Genomic DNA, 19,932 nt, shown 5'->3' with positions numbered 1-19,932 from the left:
GTGACAGTGGCGAGGAACAAAACTTCACCAATTGATATAAAATATGTTTCTTCAGCAACAAATTAAATAAAACATTACAACGATTTTTAATTGATCATGTAACAGTAATACTGTTTCACAATGTTACTAGTTTTACTAGATTTATATCAAACAAATACAGTCTGGGTGATCGGTTGTTGATATAAGTAAAATTTGATATAAGTAAATTGTTTTATCATTGATGGCTAATGGTTAATAGTTTTATTGTTTATATCACTCGTGTATCACTGGTGTAATAATATTTATAATTTAACTGTAATACTGTTATATGAAATTAATAGTTTTACCGTATCTGTGGTTAACAGTTATTTTAAACCACATCTCTAAAAAATAACAAGGAAAGAGCCTGACTATTGTGTTTCCAGATCTTGGGGGGAAAAGAAAAAAATACCAAAATATTAATATTCACATCTGACCACTGTAATAACTCGAATAAGCTTGACAGATTCATGAGCCAATAATAAATGGAAATGCATGGCAACACCTGTGATCATAAAGCATGATATCTCTTAGCAGGTTTGATGTTGTTATATTAAATTGGTCAAAAATGGCAAACACCACAAGAGATAGGCCTACCTGACAGTCAGTATCAAAGTACCAACCATCCAGTTTTTTCATGTTGTGGACTACAATTCAGAGAATATATTCACCTCTTTAGTGTCATTCATCCCTCTATCAGACATAACGTGTCCCTTGCTTGAACTATTCTGTCACTTACAGTTGAAGTCAGAATTATTAAACCCCCTGTTTATTTTTTTCCTCAATTTATGTTTAACACAGAGAAAAAAAAAGACTCAACACATTTCTGAACTCAATAGTTTTAATGACTAATTTCTAATTACTGATTTATTTTATCTTCGCCATGATGACAGTAAAAAAATATTTTACTAGATATTTTTTAAGACACTTCTATACAGCTCAAAGTGACATTTAAAGGCTTAACTGGGTTAATTAGGTTAACTAGGCAGGATAGGACCGTTTGTTCTGTAGACTATTGAAAAAAATATATAGCTTAAAGGAGCTAATAATTTTGACCTTAAAATGGTTTTTAAAAAAAATCAAACTGCTTTTATTCTAATCAAAATACAATAAGTCTTTCTCCAGAAGAAAAAAATGTAATCAGACATATTGTTTAACAGAGCAGTCCTTGCTCTGGTAAACATCCTTTGGCAAATATTTAAAAAAGAAAAAAGTTTATTTATTCTGATTTCAATTAGATGTTTACTAGTTTACCAGTTTACTAGTTACTAGTTTCACTATATCTAGATCAAACAAATACAGTCAAATAAGTAAAACCAATCTGATATAAGTAAAATAGTTTCACTGTTTACATATCATTCTTCTTATAAAGTTTGAATAATCATGACTGCTTTATATTTATTCATCTTAAAATTATGATCAAACATCTAATATAAGTGATGAAATAATTCAAGCAAGGGACACATTATATCTAATAAGAGATGAAAGACACATTTAAAGACTGCTGTAATAACACATAACATAAAGTCATACTTTATTTTGATGGTTTCACTGTTTTATATCTCATTCTTCTTATAAAGTTTGAATAATCATGACTGCTTTATATTTATTCATATTGAAATTATAATCAAACATTTAATATAAGTGACTGAATAGTTCAAGCAAGGGACACAATACATCTAATTAAGAGATGAAAGACACATTTAAAGACTGGTGTAATAATACTTATAATATAACTAACATTGTTTTACAAAATGAATAGTTTCACTGTATTTAGATCAAACAAATACAGTTGAATAAGTAAATTAGTTTTATTGTTGATATCTAATTTTTCTTATATAGTTTGAACAATCATGATTGCTTTATATTTATTCACCTAGAAAATATAATCAAAGATATAATATAAGTGATGAAATAGTTCAAGCAAGGGATACATTATATCTGATTAATGGATGAAAGACACATTTAAAGAGGTGACTAAATTCTCTACATTGTTCAGATTATGTCTACAGCATGACAAAACTGGATGGTTGACACGTTGACACTGACTGTCAGGTAGGCCTATCTCTTATGTTTAGTATTTGCAATTTTTGACCAATTTAATCAAACAACATCAAACCTGCCAAAAAATGTCAAGCTTTGTGTTCACCGAAGGTATTCCCATGCATTTTCACTTATTATTGGCTCATGAACCTATCAAGTTTAATAACCCTCTACTGCATGGTGTTGCCATATGGCAACAGGATTTTTATGTTCATTCCCCTGCCACTATTTCTTTAAGACTGACATTCTAATGTTTTTGTTGGAAAGAGAAAACCTTAGTTTAGCCAATGATGGGCTTGTGTTAAGTCACATGACATGCAGTGTTTTTCTTTGTCGCGATCGAAATTTATTGTGATTAACTGCTGAATGCAAATAAAAACGTCAATAAAACAAAGGATCAACTCATTTCAGATCCACAAAAAATAATAATAAAATAAATAAAAATCTGAAACACCTACAGCAATTTATGACGACATATTCACAACTCTTTTTTTTTTTTGTAAATTGATCAAATGTATGTGTTACCAAATGGCAACACTGCAATAGTGGAATGTGCAATATTGCAATAGGTTAGCTAGCTAGCAAGGTTAGCTGCGATTAATTGTAATAATAACAACACAAATGCTAGTAATATAATGCTAATTAGTCTTAATGGCATTTGCATTCAATTTGGTCGCCTGGTGATTTTCAAAAATCTTTTATTTTTATTAAACCATAAGAATTACCATATTCTGTCCATAACCTCCTGAAGAGAAAAAAAAGAGTAATTTATAGTTACTATATACTAGTTACTATAGTAGCTTATAGTTCTATTGAATTGCAATTAATTGATTATATTAAAGATACAGCAATAGAGTCAGAAAGTGTACCTTTTAGGTTCTGTGTTGTCTAGCTTGCTGTAATTAATTTTGGTGGTTCCTGCACCAATGTGTGTAATCATAGGAAAAAAGAAAATTGTCTCTACCATAATCTATGCAAAAGTTATTGTATTCCAATTGATGAGAGGTGCTATACAAGGCACAGGGTCCAATCATTGTTTTCATATTTCACTATTCTTTTGTTTGATCAAACATAATTCATTGTTTTTGGACCACGTCAGACATATAAAAGGATTACTTATGTACATCACCTCAAAAACAGAGGAGAAATTGCCCTAAAGCGCAAAAAAAAAGGTAAGAGATGACAGCTGTCTGTGCTATCTGGGGCTGCTTATTGATCAGAAATGTATTGTTTTCACTTCTGCGCCATAATAACACCGCTATTCATCCGGCAACTGTTTGATATGTGAATATAAATGCTAGAAATGTATGAGCACAAGCAAGAGCTTTCATTTGAGCTTTAACTTGTACATGTGTCAAATGAAAAATATGAAAATGAACCAATGTTCAATACCCAGCTCTGGTATCCAAAATACTGTGTATTTAAGTATAAATAACTTTTGTACAGTAGAATAAAAACCAAAGTGATGCATATGTGCATAAAATATAGATATAGTTCAAACAAAACCACTTAAGGGTGTCTGGCGCAATGCTAGCCCTTTAAATCTTAAAGCAAAAGTCGATGACGTCATGGACCCGGTACTTTGTATATATATATATATATATATATTTAATTTAATAACTTTACCCCTCTATATATATGCGTGCAGTAGAGGGTTAAAGTTATTACAGTGGTCAGATGTGGAAAGCAATATATTGGTATTGTTTTCTGTTTTCCACCCAGATCTGCAAACACAAACTAGTCAGGCTCTTTCATCGATGTTTTCTAGAGATGTGGTTTAAAAACATTGTTAACCACATGTTGTTTGGTCAGGTTAAAAACAATCTTCATGTAGTTTTTGTAAAAATGCAGTTTTCACTGCTGCATTATTCTGCGGTTCCAAATTTAGAGGGCCAGATGGGGGCCAGACTCCCCCTCTCCAACCCCCAAGAACCGCCAATGCTGCACTGTTTAACCACCTACAAAAAACAATGAAAAAAACTATATATATTTTTTCTTTTTTTCTTTTCTTTTCTTTTTTTCAAAGTGAGGGGAACCAGCAGAATTACAGCCAGACAAGAAGTACAGCTGCTTTGAGGTGGTGCATCAATAAGCCTTATCAAACCCCAAATCTGTCTAAAGAACCAAGAATAGTATCCGTCAGGCTGTATTAAATCCAGCACTTTTGGCTCAGAGGTTTCCATCCAGCTTTGAGGGCTTGTTAAAATAACCCATTGCACTTTCTGCCGCCGCATTAATAAGATCTGATAACTAATCAGGGATAGAGAGCACAGGGATTGTATATCTTGGTAAATCCAGCCGGAATGTAAACCATTGGCACTCTCAAAGGAGCCCCGTGGCAGCTGCGAACATGGGAAGCTTCGCAAAACAGACAGACATCCGGCTCAAATGCTCCATTTATTTGCTGTTCTAAAATCAAATTATGGTTAGAACAATTTCACACAGATTTTAGATTGTTCACTTGCTCTATTACATTATCATAATGGGATGTAATTTTCAATCCTGGATCAATTTAACTAAATAGTGTGGCGCGGCAACCATACGCAGCAAAACTCAGATGAAAAATGTGCAAACAACAATGCATAGGCTATGATGTGGTGCAATATTTCCACACACTTAGTGCTGACACCGTTACAGTGGAGCCTTTCTGTTAGCGATAATGAACATGTGAAAATCCACTTAAGAATCACCTCTAGGTCTGCGGCTCTACTGATGCTGATAATTAAACTAACCTCCGATTCATCTGTGGGAAATATATCACTTCTCAACACAAGTTCACACATATTAACACATTCATTCACACACAAGCGCACACCCACACGCGCATATGCATTCATTTGCATTTTGAATGAAAATCACTTTAAAATATCACAGGTACGCAGGGATAGTTCACCCAGAAATGAAAATGATGTCATAATTTACTCACCTTTTGTTTCAATGCTTCATGAGTTTCTTTCTTCTTCTAAACACCAAATAAGATGTTTAAAAAAATATTCGAAATCTTATGACGAAAGAAAGAAACTCACAAAGTTTAGGAACCACTTGAATGTGAGTAAATAGTGAATAAATTTCACATTTTTAGGGGGGTGAACAATCTCTTTAAGGTTCTAACTTCCTAAAAATTGACAAAATATATAAGAACAATGTTACATTAAATACAGTATATGTATATGAAGTGGTTCATCATATGAACCTTGTGTTATAAACTTGTGTAATATAATGTTGACTACTGTATATGCTCTGAAATTATTTAACAGGGTCATTAAATTGTAACTATATAAATATAATACATTTTTAAATCATGTTTTCCACACAGTTTTAATGAAAATGGAGTATGTTTTTCAATTGTAATAATAATTTAATTCATATAAACCAAAATAGAGCTACGTAACTAAACAGCAATGCTTAATGATGTGTTGAAGATATGCAAATAACATAACAATATGTTTCAGTACTACTTAGTTGCCCATTAGTGGATGTTTGTCTACTACTGAAGCATTTTACAATGATGACAAAAATGGCAAAACTAAATTGCTATTAGCTTTAAGACCAAAATATGCTATAAATTATCTGTTTGCTGTTAGTTGGACTGCACAATTTGGTTAAACAAGCTGCTCAGAGGCAATGAAAACTCAAGAACTAAAAAACCCAAGAGCTAAAAAAAAAATAATAATAATAATAATCACAGCCAGTGCAGTTTGATAATCACATCAAGCCCTAATGTTTAATTTCGATTTATGATGCAGCTATATTAGGGCTAAAAAAAATGCCCAGTACCTCATAACAAGTAAAAAAAAAATCTCTGATTTTTTAGAGGGTAAACTTTTTCTTTAAGTTTCTAACTCCCTTAGATATGCCAAAATATTTAAGAACAAAGTCACATTATATATAGTCATCATATCAAGTGGGTCATCATATGAACCTTTCAGCCAAAAGTTAACCAAAAACTTGTCTTAGGACAATTTTGAAAGCCTTTTTGATTCACTTAAATGTTGACTGTATACTCTCTGAAATTATTTAACAAGGTCATTAAAATGTAACTAATATAATCATATTTTAAATCATGTTTGCCGCACAGTTTTAATAAAAACAGAGAATGTTTTTCTATTATATTTTAATTCATATAAACCAAAATAGCACTAGATAACTAAACAGCAATGCTTAATAATGTGTTGAAGATATGTAAATAACACAACAATATGCTACAGTACTTATTTACACATTTTTGATTTTTTTTGTACTATTGAAGCATTTCACAATAATAATACAAATGGCAAAACTAAATTGATATTAGCTTTAAGACCAAAATATGCTATAAATTGTCTGTTTGCTGTTATCTGGATTGGACAATTTGGTTAAACAAGCCGCTCAATGAAAATGAAAACTCTGATTCGAGAGCTGAAAACAATAAAAATAAAAATCACAGCCATTGCAGTTTGATAATCACATCAAGCCACAATGTTTTATTTTGATTCATTATGCAGCTCTAATAGGGCTACAAAACTGGCCAGTTCCTCATATCAAGCCTCAAAAACATCTCAGATGAATTGCATAGCATGTATACTATTCCACTGTAGGTCCGATATTGTAACCCAATGCCTAAACTTTACAGAAAGTTTGAACTCATCTGTGTCTCAAACAAAACTTTCTATACAAACATTTACAAAGGCATAACTCAGAAAACCGCATGCAGTTGTACTCCATAAAGACAAAAGGCTATTAATTATTTAAGAGGCACTCCCTCAGTGAAGCATCAAAACCCGCTATATGACTCATCCACACTTGAAGTGTTGAAATGGAGGTCTGCGCACCTCAAAATATCTCTGTCAGAGTCACACTCAAAGCTCCCTGCCGTAATCAATCCGTTCGCACAGCAGGTCTGCCGAGAGATTTGTGACTTAGACCCTTTCCCTGCACAAGAGTGTGCGATGCAGCAGCTGTCATGCTCCGTAATATAAGCCCTTATTAGTGTCCATTAGGCAGCACTGAAACTAATAAGAGATTGTCAAATATATCTAAACATTCACACAACTCTTCAGAAAACAGAAGGTGATGGTGAATCACCCTCTTAATGCAAAGCTCTTGACATGACCATTTCCATTACATGGTGATAAGGAGAAGGAAAAGTAGACTTTTATGTTGTATTTTTTTATGTTTTAAATGTATTTATTTATTTATTTAGTTTGTTTTTTGTTAGTATTTGTGATTCAACATAAGCTTTTTTTCTACATGCATAAACATTTTTTTTTCAATTTAATATTTATCATTTATTACACTTATTTTTTTAAATCTTATTTTAAATGATGTTTTTAATAGTTAACAGTTTAGTTAAAAAAACAAGCACTAATTGAAAAATTATTTAAATTTAAGTTCTAAAAAATTTAAAAATGTATTCTTGCATTTATCCATATATTTTCTTTTATTTCATCACTTGATCATTCATTCAATCACTTAACAACTTACTCAGTCATTAGTTCATTCACTCATCTGTGTATTTATCGCAGACCTCCCATTGTCCTGTCATTATCATTTACGTCTTAGAGACACACTGAATCACTTGACAGGCGTCTGGTTCTACACGCCACAAATGAGTGTTTGGATTGATAAATTGTATCGAGCAGTCACCTTCAGAGGCATCAGTCCTACACAGCTCCTGCCAAACCACAGGCTAGAAAACTAGCCAGCAAAAATGCATGACCATGCACAACTATTTGAAATGTATGGTCAGGCCTCAGACATCAGCATTTGTATTCAGTTTCACCGTGTTTTGGCTGATCCCACGTTTCATTCCACTTATGGGGTAAAACGAGAAACGCCAAAATCACATATGTTTCATATAAATCACATTTGATGAATAAGGAATTAGGAAACAAATAGTGTCTGCTTAGGAATATTAATGAGGGACGTTTCGATAGGGTCCAATTCTAAAAACGAAATCCTTTGTAAAATTTGATTTTGTGTAATGTTAATATATTTATAGTATTTAATTATTTTAATAATTTAAACCCAATCATTAGTTCCTGTCATATATGTCTTTTCTATTTTTATGATTTAATTTTACAACTGAAATATCTCAAATTATTTATTTGTATTATTCTAATATTGTTGTAATGTAATAATATTCATATGTATTTAGGGTAAAAATAATATACTGTAGAAATAAATTGGTTAGTAAATAACTATTCATTTAAATCCAATCCAATAGAAATCCAATCCAAGAGAAGCCAGTCCACAGCATCGACCATAGAAAAGAATCCAATCTAATAGAAATGAATTGGTTAATGATAATCATTAACATTTAAATCCAGTAATCAGTTCTAATGTTTAATAATGATTAATATATAATTTTCATGTATGTTTAACAGTGATATTTATTAAATTTTTAAAGTTAATATAAAATAAATGTACAATGTATGTATAATAGTGTGTCATGTGCCACTAAATCCATGAGTGACGCGTATTAACATTTAGCATTTTTAACTAATAGCTTTTTTGACTAATAATAACTTCTAACATATATATATATATATATATATATATATATATATATATATATATATATATATATATATAGAGAGAGAGAGAGAGAGAGAGAGAGAGAGAGAGAGAGAGAGAGAGAGAGAGAGAGAGAGAGAGAGAGAGAGAGAGAGAGAGAGAGAGATGAAGTCAGAATTAGTAGACCTCCTATATATTTTTTACCCAATTTCTGTTTTACGGAGAGAATATTTTTTCAACATATTTCTAAACATAGTAGTTCTAATAACTGATTTATTTTATCTTTGCCATGATGACAGTAAATAATGTTTAACTAGATATTTTTCAAGACACTTCTATAGAGCTTAACATGACATTTAAAGGCTTAACGTAATTGGGTAAACTAGGCAAATCAGGGTAATTAGGCAAGTTATTGTATAATGATGGTCTGTTCTGTAGTCTATCAGAAAAAAATAGCTTAAAGGGGCTAATAATTTTGGCCTTAAAATGGTGTTTAAAAAATAATAACTGCTTTTATTCTACTCAAAAAACAAATAAGACTTTTTCCAAAAGAAAAAAAATATATATTATCAAACATGCTGTGAAAATGTCCTTGGCCTGTTAAACATAATTTGGGAAATGTTTAAAAAATAAATAAAAAATCTAAGGGGAGCAAAAAATTCAATGTATGTATGATACATTGACCATGACACCACTTTTCTGACCACCTGACACCACTGACACCACCTGACTTTTCTGAAACTACTTTTCTGACCATGACACAATAATTTAGTTATTACAAATTAGTTATTACAACTATTATGTTTAATAATGTGTTGAAAAATAAATCTCTTCATTAGGCAACACTTGGGAAATAATTGTAAAAGAAGAAAAATTTCATAGGAGGGCTAATAGTTATGATTTTAACTGTATATTAAACTCTATAATTCTAATAGTATCCAAAACAGAAAATAAATATATAAAAACTTACTAGAAATGTGTTTACAAAATAAAGTTTAAATTAATCTAACAAAACCATTAAAGAAACTAATTTAAACTAAACTGAAATGAATAGCAAATTTACAAAACCATATTAAAACTGATACTAATTAAAAATGTGAAACTATAATAACCTTGGTCTGCGACTTAATTAGTCTTTTAACAGACACAATTCCAAGTAAAGATAATCAGTGGTGAAAGATCTTTGATCTTCAAAGGGACTGGTGTCATCCCTTAAATTAAAGCACCAGGTCAGAGGTCACAGACCTTAATGATTTAACTACTTTCCTCCAATTACACAGCTAATAAAACAATGCTTGAACAAGAGGTCTTGTTCAGCTTATAATTTGTATGGCTAATTTGCTATTTTTTATAGCAGGGGAAAGAGTAATCATGTTTTCCTCATCACTTTGCTTATGGCATGCGAATTTCAGATGCGTCTCCATGTAAACACCCTCATGACCCATTTTGCAGCTGTTCCACATATAGCGTTCCATAACAGACACATGAATACACACACAAACACAGACGTCTAACAGAACTCAAGCTGGCAATCAGGGATTCTCGCACATCAATAAGAGTACAGCTGGATAAAAAAATAAAAAAAATAGTGAAACATCTCTGGGTAGTACTGGAGAACAAAGGATAGACTGAGCATTTTCCGAAGAGCAGAAGTGATTTCACCAGGGAGATGTCTTAACTCAAATTATATCATCGGTAGAACTGAAGAACTCAAGCAAAGCCAATGTATTATTAGCTCAACCACAGCAAAACATACACATACAGTCATCAGACAAAATGGAAAAGCACAATTTCACAGTAAAGTTTATTGTGCTATTTGAGATTAATAACCTATTACTAAACAGTCTACAACTAGATATTGATCACATTCAAATTTCTGAGGATCCATGATCATTTCTCTCAAGGGCTTGTCTCCTAATAAATTGTGTTTGTGAGCATCTCTGCATTGTTTCAGTGCATCAGAAAAAAAAAAATACAAATATGGTTTTAAATCATTTCCTTAAAACACAAAAACTCACCCCTAAACCAGGGTGCAATTTACAGGGGGTTTGGGGAGGGTCTGACTGAGGGTCCCCCCTAACTAACGCTTGATCCCCCCTGAAGAGCAAAAAAAATAAAATAAAATAATAATAATAATAAAAAAATAAAAAGATGTACGGGGGTCTGCCCTTTAATAGTTAAGAAATAGTTTGCTCTGATCTGTATTTTAAATAAATTTTACTAATTAAATAATAGATCAAGTAAATACATTTGACCACTCCTGTAATGGTTTATACCATTGTAAATGCATGTTTGTGCCCAAAAATATAAATTTAGCAGCAAATCTAGAGCACCAAAAGACAGTGCAACTGTAGGCCTCCATCAAACGTGATGCATAGTTTGCATTTTATTAAATACTTGCTCGCATAGAAGTTAAACATTAAAATAAAAAACATGTGCAGTATTTCATGGTTATCCATTAATAGATGCAGGAATGCACCATTTATTTAATAATCACAAATATCATTGAAAACCACACATCCCTCAAAACACTGAAAACAAAAGTTTGATTAGTAAAATAGGACCCGTTTACACTGCAAGTTAAATGTGACCCAGTTCCTATTTTTTGGTCATATGTGTCATATATCTGTTCTATGACCGTGTAAACTCGAAAAAAAAATGCATGCATTCGGATATTCAGAGATTGGTTTCAGGCCTCCTTCCTTCATTCATTCATTCATTCATTCATTCATTCATTCATTCATTCATTCATTCATTCATTCATTCATTCATTCATTCATTCATTCATTCATTTTCTTGTCGGTTTAGTCCCTTTATTAATCCGGGGTCATTGTTACAATCATATGTTTGTATTGTCTCATCTGTTTTTTATCTGTTTTGCTTAGAACACACCTAAATAGCCACTTCCAGCTTGCTTGTTCCTGATTGGCCTACAGTGTTTTAAAAAGCCATGACACCACTTCATACTCCTCCTTTCTTTTTGTTGCCCTTTCTAATATTCAGACCCATCATCGGAGTAAGATTTGGTACAGTAGGTGGCGTTTTTGGATGTGTTAGGACTGGGAATGTTGAGATTTGTGAGTACTGTTTGTTTTGTGTGACTTCTGAGATTATATTGAGAATTGTGAGTTCTGCTTGTTTTTAGTGTTTGATTTGTTTATGATACTTTGTTCCACCGGCTTGTTTGACCTTTGTTGCCTGCAGACATTGATTTTGGATTGTCCTTCAAATATGGTTGCCTGTTTTTGTAAATAGATTGTAAATAGTGTATATATTGGGATAGTAAGGAGTTTGATGCCATTTTCTTTGTAAAACCTTTTGACCTCTGTTTTTGTGTTACGTAGTTAGGCTAGTGAGTTGTACTTTCTTTTCTTTCATTTTTAATCAGGTAAGTTAGAGATTTAATGAAAGAGCATTTGTGGAGACGCCGATGCGGTAAACAACAACATAGGAAACATGAAGGAGGAAAGTCACTGTTAAAAATTGTCCCGTTAAAAAACAGTAAAATACTGGCAGCTGCAGTTGCCAGCAATGTACTGTTATTTTACAGTATGTTGCTGTAAAAATACATGGACTACATTGATTTACACAATACTCAAGTGAACTCATTTTGCTCACTGAAAGCAACTGCCTCAACTTGGTCAACTGCTGAATGAGTTTATGAAGTAATGTGCTATATATGCTTAGAAGCATACTTATAATGATAACTTATTTTAGTTAATTAGAAAAGTTCGGTTTAACTCTAATGTCTTATTTTTCACAACAGCACACATACATGTAAATCTGGAATCACCAGAGAGATTCTGACTGCATCAGCAACTAAACAGCCGCTATCTTTAAATAGAGAAACATGCAGAATAACATCAGCAGCTTATTGTTCATCTTTAACTCATACACTGGCTCTACTCTCCTCCACAACGGTGACAGACAGAAGAAATTAGCTTCAGGTTTTACAGTAAAATACTGTTTTTTCCTTGATTTAACAGTAATCTACTGGCAGCTGTGGTTGCCAGCAATATACTGTTTTTTTACAGTCTACTTCCGTTGTGTAAATTAACAGTATATTACTGTTAAAATACATTTTTACACTGTGTTTTTACCTCTCACACCTTTAACTCTTTAAACCCCAGAGCATATACTTCAGTTTTAATTGAAGTGTCCACACTACTGAGTGTTCAAGAAACATGAAGCAAAGCTGAAGTAAATTCATTAATTAACTGACTAATTAAATGATAATTGAGGATTAACAATGAACAAATGAAGAAATACTGAAGGGAAAAAACAAGAACAGAACATACAAAACTTTAGTCACAGCTTTATAATGAAATAACCTGAAGAACAACAAATGATTAAATCATTTAAATGATCAGCGGATGATTAAACAACTCTACAAACATCATCACCAGCTACACTTATTACTTAATACATGTATTTTTGTATAACATCTACTAAAGTTCTTCTTGAGAAAAAGTTAAAGTTTTACGTCACCATCATGGAGAACAGAGTTTGCTTTAGTTGGGCTCTTAGCCCTGTCATATTTAACATTTATATAACGTAGCTGCTGCAATTGTTAAGAACTTTGTTTGAAAAGCTCCTTTGTTGTGGCAAGCCAGCCAAAAACCTAAATAAGATCTGGTGATGTTCATGTTGCTATTAAATGGCAGTCTGTTCTCATTTCGTATATTAAAATATACTGCTCCTATTCAATGTTAAATCTATTGTTTTACATTATATGTATGTATGTATGTATGTGTATATATATATATATATATATATATATATATATATGGCAATGATTTCTGGAAGTTTTTAAGAATATCTTGGACAATAACACTGCTCTATGGTGTAAATCGCACTCAAAGAGACATCAATAATCAGCATATGAACCTCAATAATGGTGAAAACAAATTTAACAAAATTAACAGTTTAACTCACAAACAGGCAACTGAAAGTCTAAACATAAACAACAGCAGAATCAAACACAAATAAAGAAAACTGTTAGACCATTATACAACATTTATTTATACCGCAATGCATGCTGGGATATTTGTACAGTGCCACTCCCAGCATGCATTGCAGCATGAAACATTTGAGATGTTACCATTGTTGAGATACAAGGTCAGATTCATGAGGTCTGAGTGTGTATTTGTCATAACTGAACTGTTTTTGTATGTTATTTCTTAACTGTTAAGTAATTACGGAGGTATCTTTTCTGTTTCCACTTCTCATTAATTAAATTAATACCTGCAACTAAGCATAAAATCTATTGCATGAGGCCCTTCTTCCAGATTTAAACCAAAACATTTATCAGAACTAATTTCAGATAAATAGATTTCTCTATTTATTGACTTCCCAACTTTATTGCTATAGTACAAACATTTTGTAAACTCTGTATTCAAGCAGATGGAAAGTCTTCTTAAAAGAGTTCAAGGGTGAAGAGCCCAACTAAATCAGCCCCTCACTCCATTACGGTGACACAAAAAACACCTTAATTTCTGTTGGATCTCAATGAGAATAGTATGGAAGTCAAATCAGTCAGTAATAAGTGTGTGTCTGCTGTTGTTTGTGGAGTTGTTTAATGATCCTCTGCTGAGACTGAAGCTGTTTTATTTTATTTTATTTTATTTTATTTAATGTTGTAACTCAAGTCACTGTTTGTGTTTCTTGTTTATTTTCTTCAGTAATTGTAATTATTAACAGCAGGTGTTCATCAGTGTCTGAATTCACTCATTAGTGTTCATTAAAACTGTCAGGTGAACTATATTAGTTAACTAGTGTATGAAATAGTGAACAAGGACACAAAGCGTGATTTCAAACACAGACTTCAAAACATCGAATCTGAACTCTGTTAGCTCACAGTTTTCTGCAGTTGGTTTCTTTCTCGAAAACAAAAATGTTACCCAGAAAGCACTGTTTTTAACAGAATATTACTGTTTTAGTGAAAAAACATTATTTTACTGTAGAATCTGACCGTTTTTTAACAGCAATTTTTTACAGTGTAGTCAATGGCCAAAATTTGCTCCCACTAGACCTGAGATATCTCTCATACCCGCAAACTCCTCTGGATGGTGGAGAACACCATAAATAAACCATAGGCGCAAGTTGCAATAATGGCCCTTTCCCTCGTTTTCCGCCTCAAAATCAAATTAAAGTTGGGTGAACTTCGCATATTTCGCAGAGCTAAAAGCAAGACAATTTCTACCATCGTGGCTAGTGTGGTACAGATGCTAGAACCTGCCTTTACGCATGCAAGACATTGTAAATTTTATGGCAGTTGTAAACACATGAATTGGATCAAAATTAAAAGAACGTGTAAACATACAGGCAAATATATAGATTCAGGTATAGGCAACAAATCAGAATGGTGCATCAAGACCTAAAGGTGGACAACGCAGTAGGTAATACTGTCGCCTCACAGCAAGAAGGTCGCTGGTTCAAGCCTCGGCTGAGTCAGTTGGCAATTCTGTGTGAAGTTTGGATATTCTCCCAGCCTTCGCGTACAGGTAAATTGGGTAGGCTAAATTTTCCATAGTGTATGAATGTGAATGAGTGTGTATGGATGTTTCCCAGAGATGGGTTGCGGCTGGAAGAGCATCCGCTGGGTAAAACATGTGCTGAATAAGTTGGTGATTCATTCCACTGTGACCCCAGATTAATAAAGGAACTAAGCCGAAAAAAAATGAATGAATGAATGAATGAATGACCTGACATTGTAAATGAGGCCTTAAATGTAATTGAATTTAATAGATAACTTTAGTTCACTGAGTTGTACCGAACATAACTAAACAAAATTGACATCCCTGATTGTCAATGTATAATTTGCACCCTGTCCAAAACCCAACCATCAGGGAATGAACAAAATGTACTGAAACATACAAATGCAATAGGTTACCCAATGTATTGTCCTGTATATTTAGGAAATATTCTAGTCTAAAATTAAAAGGTTACCACAAAGAGCATATAAAAAATAGTATTCAAAAAGCTTAAAAAAATAAACAAACAAAAAAAGTTTTGAACTGCAATTATATTTTATTTTAATGATAAATAGTTTACCCTTAAAAGGGTCATATTAGTACCCCTAAATAAAATGTTGTATACTCTACCTACTGTGTAATACCTTAGAATAGTAATACATACCATAAAGGTATAATGCAATTTTTTCGTAAGTATGCTGTCTTGATAGTAAGGTGTTTTATCTATGAAATGGTTCAAGAAGTCTATCTAGATTGAACCAATAATATAAAAAATATAAATGTAAAGACAAAAAACAGGCGTGTTTCTGCAACAAAACCTTAGGCTGCTCTTTCATTTGCATTTAAACCCAAACAATATTCAATCTGACGCTCTGAATCGAATATGCGACAAAGAAAAAAAGATCTTTACAGCAGTTTAAAATGTTTAAATATAAGTACATGAAAAGAATCTGTGACTTTAGACTCTAAAGAAAAAAGTTCACAAAGCTATGGAAGTCTCACATACTTCACATCAAACACACACGCACTTATTCCTCTTCAATGACTAACGGACATCTATTTGTGCGTCTGATGAGGTGATGCGGAGAAGTGTTTCACAAGCCTAACTGCTTCAAGCTGCCCTTTGAGGGGGTCTGCATCACAGATCTGCTCTGTCCTTAGTTGCACAGAGCTCTCATATTCCTCTCTCCAGAGCACCTCTGACAGATCAGAGGTGTGTCCGTATCTGGGAAAAATCCATTTGCACTCTGAGCGCGGGACAGATACTCAACTCGCCATGGAGTTTAGAAACATTTCCATTCCTGAGCCAAACGCTCCGCTATTACAGACAATGAGCAGCATAAACAAATGAATGGTTTTCTAGGGACACACTCAGTTGTCCCATTTAGAGCTGCTGTCTACAGAGCCGGTGCGAGTACATTACACTGATGAAAGGAAGAAAATGGGCCGTGAAATGAAAAAGGCACTGTAAGGATAAAAGTGTGAGTGTGAGAGAAAAACTGTACCTTGGCAAGCGACTCCCCGCTCCTCGTAACCTATGTTGCACAGGCATTTCCCAATAGGCACCAGCCACTCTCCCTCGGTACTGCAGTACATTTTTGGTGGATCCTCCTCCTTGGAATTGTTGACGCAGGAGCCCCTAACTTCCACCAGTGACTGAGAGTCTGTAGGAACCGTGTCAGGAAACATAGCCAGGTTCCTCACTGTGAAAGGGCATTTTTTAAAGTACACCCGCACCGACACTAGGGCCACACAGGCTCCCACGTCCTGGAAAGCCAGGTAGAAGCCCTTCTTAGTCATGGGCCCCACCTCACGGACCTCTGTGTTTAACTTCAGAATGCGGTCACCTAGGTCCATCTGAGTAAAGCTCTCATCTGCGGCGATTGTATCTATTTTGGAAAACTGGTGCTCACGGAACTTATTTCCCTGGTCTTCTTCTGTCTCCAGATAGTGTAAGTTGAATGTTTCTTTGCAGGTCAGGACCATGGGAATACTATTGCAATCTCTTAGGGTAAACTTGAGCTCCACATAGATCTTCTGTGCAGAATTACGAGGAATCCAGTTGGTCCTCAACCAATTGTTCTGGCTGTATTCCATCACGTTGCACACCTGGAAAGTCCGGATGGGTGTGTAGTGCTCATCCACGCCGCTAATTTCCTCCCACTGCAAAAAGAGAAAGAAGTTAATCAAATCTATTCTGGGGAAAGCCAACGGCTACTGTACTCCTACATTTCAACAGAACCGAGACGAATGTAAAACACCTGAACTGCAGGGCTATTTATTTCCCAAACCCATTTGGAATAATGAATAGTTTCGAATTAATATCTCCCCTGTTTGTATAATTAATGTCGGACATAATCAACGAGCCTTCCGGAGTTCTGAGTTCTCTCCTTTGTAAAGCGAGCCTGACAAATAATTTCTTTTTGTCACTAGGGGTGTCTGAAGTCACAACAGTGCTAGAAGTCTTGAGGTTTAACATACACGGAGCAGAATAAATGATGAACAGAGAGGAACTGTTTTCTGTTACAATAATGGAGTAGTATGTGGCTCTCTGTCAGGCTGACATTTATAAAAGCCCTTGGTTGAGTGAGACAGAGCCTCTGGAGTGGCTGTGTGCTGTTGGTTACCCGTCACAACAGAAGTGTGCCCTCAGACTGAAGAATTGCCTGTTTGTGTTTTAACTGTGAAATGTGCTTAATGAAACACCCCCAAATAGTTTCTTTTTGTTAGGTTGTTAAGAACAATAGAATTTATGTATTGTTTCACATCACATTGTTCATAGACACGCAGCCTTTGGTGAAATAATCAGACTGAAATCATTGACAGCTAGAATTCCATCACACATTTTAATGCAATTTTTAAAAAATTGCATAATTGGTGCTAGAAGGGAAAAAGCATGCTTGCACGCATACACCCATATACACACACTCATACACACACAAAGAGACACAACTGCACTTGTTTGAGGTTTGTGTTTGGTAAAAGGCCTGCAAAAAATACACTAGCATAAGTGATTTAATAACAATAAACGCTTGAAATTAAATTAAATTAAATTAAATTAAATTAAATTAAATTAAATTAAATTAAATTAAATTAAATTAAATTAAATTAAATTAAATTAAATTAAATTAAATTTAAAAAAGTTGTGCTATAATGTGTTGTTTGTATGTTTGTTTGTTTGTTTTTATTTTACCATATAAATCCAAGTGAAAATCTATAATTAAAAAAAGTCAAAAGGGATTGAGCTGTACCAGTATTTGGTTAAAAGAAACTTGTGAATTGTTTAAAGAAGTTTACACAGATTAAATAACTGAATAAACCTAAAACTTGAAAAGTCAAAGCAGAAAATTAAGAGAAAATAAACAAACAAACAAACAAACAAACAAAAAAGGGCAATTTGCATTTGCATCTTATTTCCAGAATACCAGAGTTCATTTTAAATAGATTTTTTATTTTTATTTATTTATTTATTTATTTATTTTTTCAGTTGGGTTACTATGGTAGTCTCAATCAGTTATTTAATAATTAAACAAGCAAAAGGCTGATTTTTTGCCATACAGCATTCTGTGGGCCTGGTGATAAGACAGGATCTAAATAAGGTGTTATGATTATTGAACAATGGAGCAATGCTTCAGATATTGTGTTTATGTGGTTGTAAAGTGAACAAATATGATGCAAAGTGAAATAAATCAATAGACTTTCAGCTGGTCATTTATCTCAAAGTTAGTAACTGAGCCAACTTTTCTTCACCAGCATAGCTGATGCTCCAAATCAAGTCCAGGTGCCTGGACTGTGTCGCATTATCAAACTGTATAGCCAATGACTGTTCTGAAACCGTGACTGCCAAAATAAATTACACGTCCTATACAATGTGTAAATCACACACACTCGAGAATAGTGTATTACATGGACTGTCTGCTGCCATCAATGACATCATCACAAGCACAGGCCAATCTTCTTCAAATAACTCTACTTTATAATGCATAGCACTCGGTTATAGAAAAGGAAAAAACTGTAAAACTCTATAAAAGCCCTGTCTGGATATCTCTTTTTACGGACAGCAGTTTTTAAAGGCCGCATTGATTTCTCAGCGAGTGCCAGGCTGCGATTGGACACCAATCTGTATTTCCTTCTCCACAGCGGGAGACGTCAGGCCTGCGCTTTGCAACTTAACACTCGATGGGTAGACTGAAGATGACTTTAGGTTTCTCCGAATATCACTTTACAATAGTAATCCCCCTCCAGCAAGGAAAGCAGCAGAGAAACGAGGAAATCAGCAGTTGGTACATTTGGCAGGGCAGCAGCCCAACTCCCTCCTGTGTCCACTCAGTATGTACACAGGCCAACTGGTACTTTAAACTAATAGATTCCCTGGCACTTGTGGATAAAGTGCAGCAGAGCTTATGTTTCAGACAGATATGTAATAAAATTATAATCCTCCTCTCACTCGTATTACAATGGAATTGCATTAGTTAGTGAAGACTGACATATATTGCTGGCTTTTGCTGGTATCATATGGTCATTTCCTGTATAGGTGCACAAGGCTTTTCCTTGTCAAATCTAGCTTTCTTCATTATAATGAACAAAAGTAATGCAAATACTGTTTGCAAGGACTCCCTTAGAGTTTAAGCGCTTGGATGTTGGAGAAGGCATAGAGGAAAAGACATACTTATGGGTACACAGGAGATCCTCCAGAGAAAATGAGCATCTGGATGGGATGGCTGCTCACATTTGTTCTAATAGATCATCATGTTCTCAGGGCTTGATATCTCTACAATTAAGCATTGTTTTAAGCTTGAGGGATGTGACAGAGAAGTGTGCGATCAATAGCTAAAGATAACCCAATGCTGGATGTTAATAGGCATTTATTTATTTATTTATTTTTCTAGTTTGGAAACCATTT

The 19,932-nt window shown here is 33.6% G+C and overlaps 1 protein-coding gene across 4 annotated transcripts in view; it reads right to left on the bottom strand.

Annotated features, from left to right (window-relative positions):
• epha3 (eph receptor A3) overlaps positions 1 to 19,932 on the bottom strand; it is a 164,931-nt gene that overhangs the window by 128,847 nt on the left and 16,152 nt on the right. For all 4 annotated transcript variants that reach the window (NM_001365172.2, XM_087267147.1, XM_087267148.1 and 1 more), the window contains 1 exon segment: positions 16,535 to 17,192. In NM_001365172.2, the coding sequence (NP_001352101.2) occupies positions 16,535 to 17,192 (658 nt within the window).

The sequence above is a fragment of the Danio rerio genome, chromosome 9 (genome assembly GCF_052040795.2).
Source record: "Danio rerio strain M-AB ecotype USA chromosome 9, GRCz13ab, whole genome shotgun sequence".
In the NCBI taxonomy this organism is placed as follows: domain Eukaryota; kingdom Metazoa; phylum Chordata; class Actinopteri; order Cypriniformes; family Danionidae; genus Danio; species Danio rerio.
This window is presented reverse-complemented; position numbering and strand designations above follow the sequence as displayed.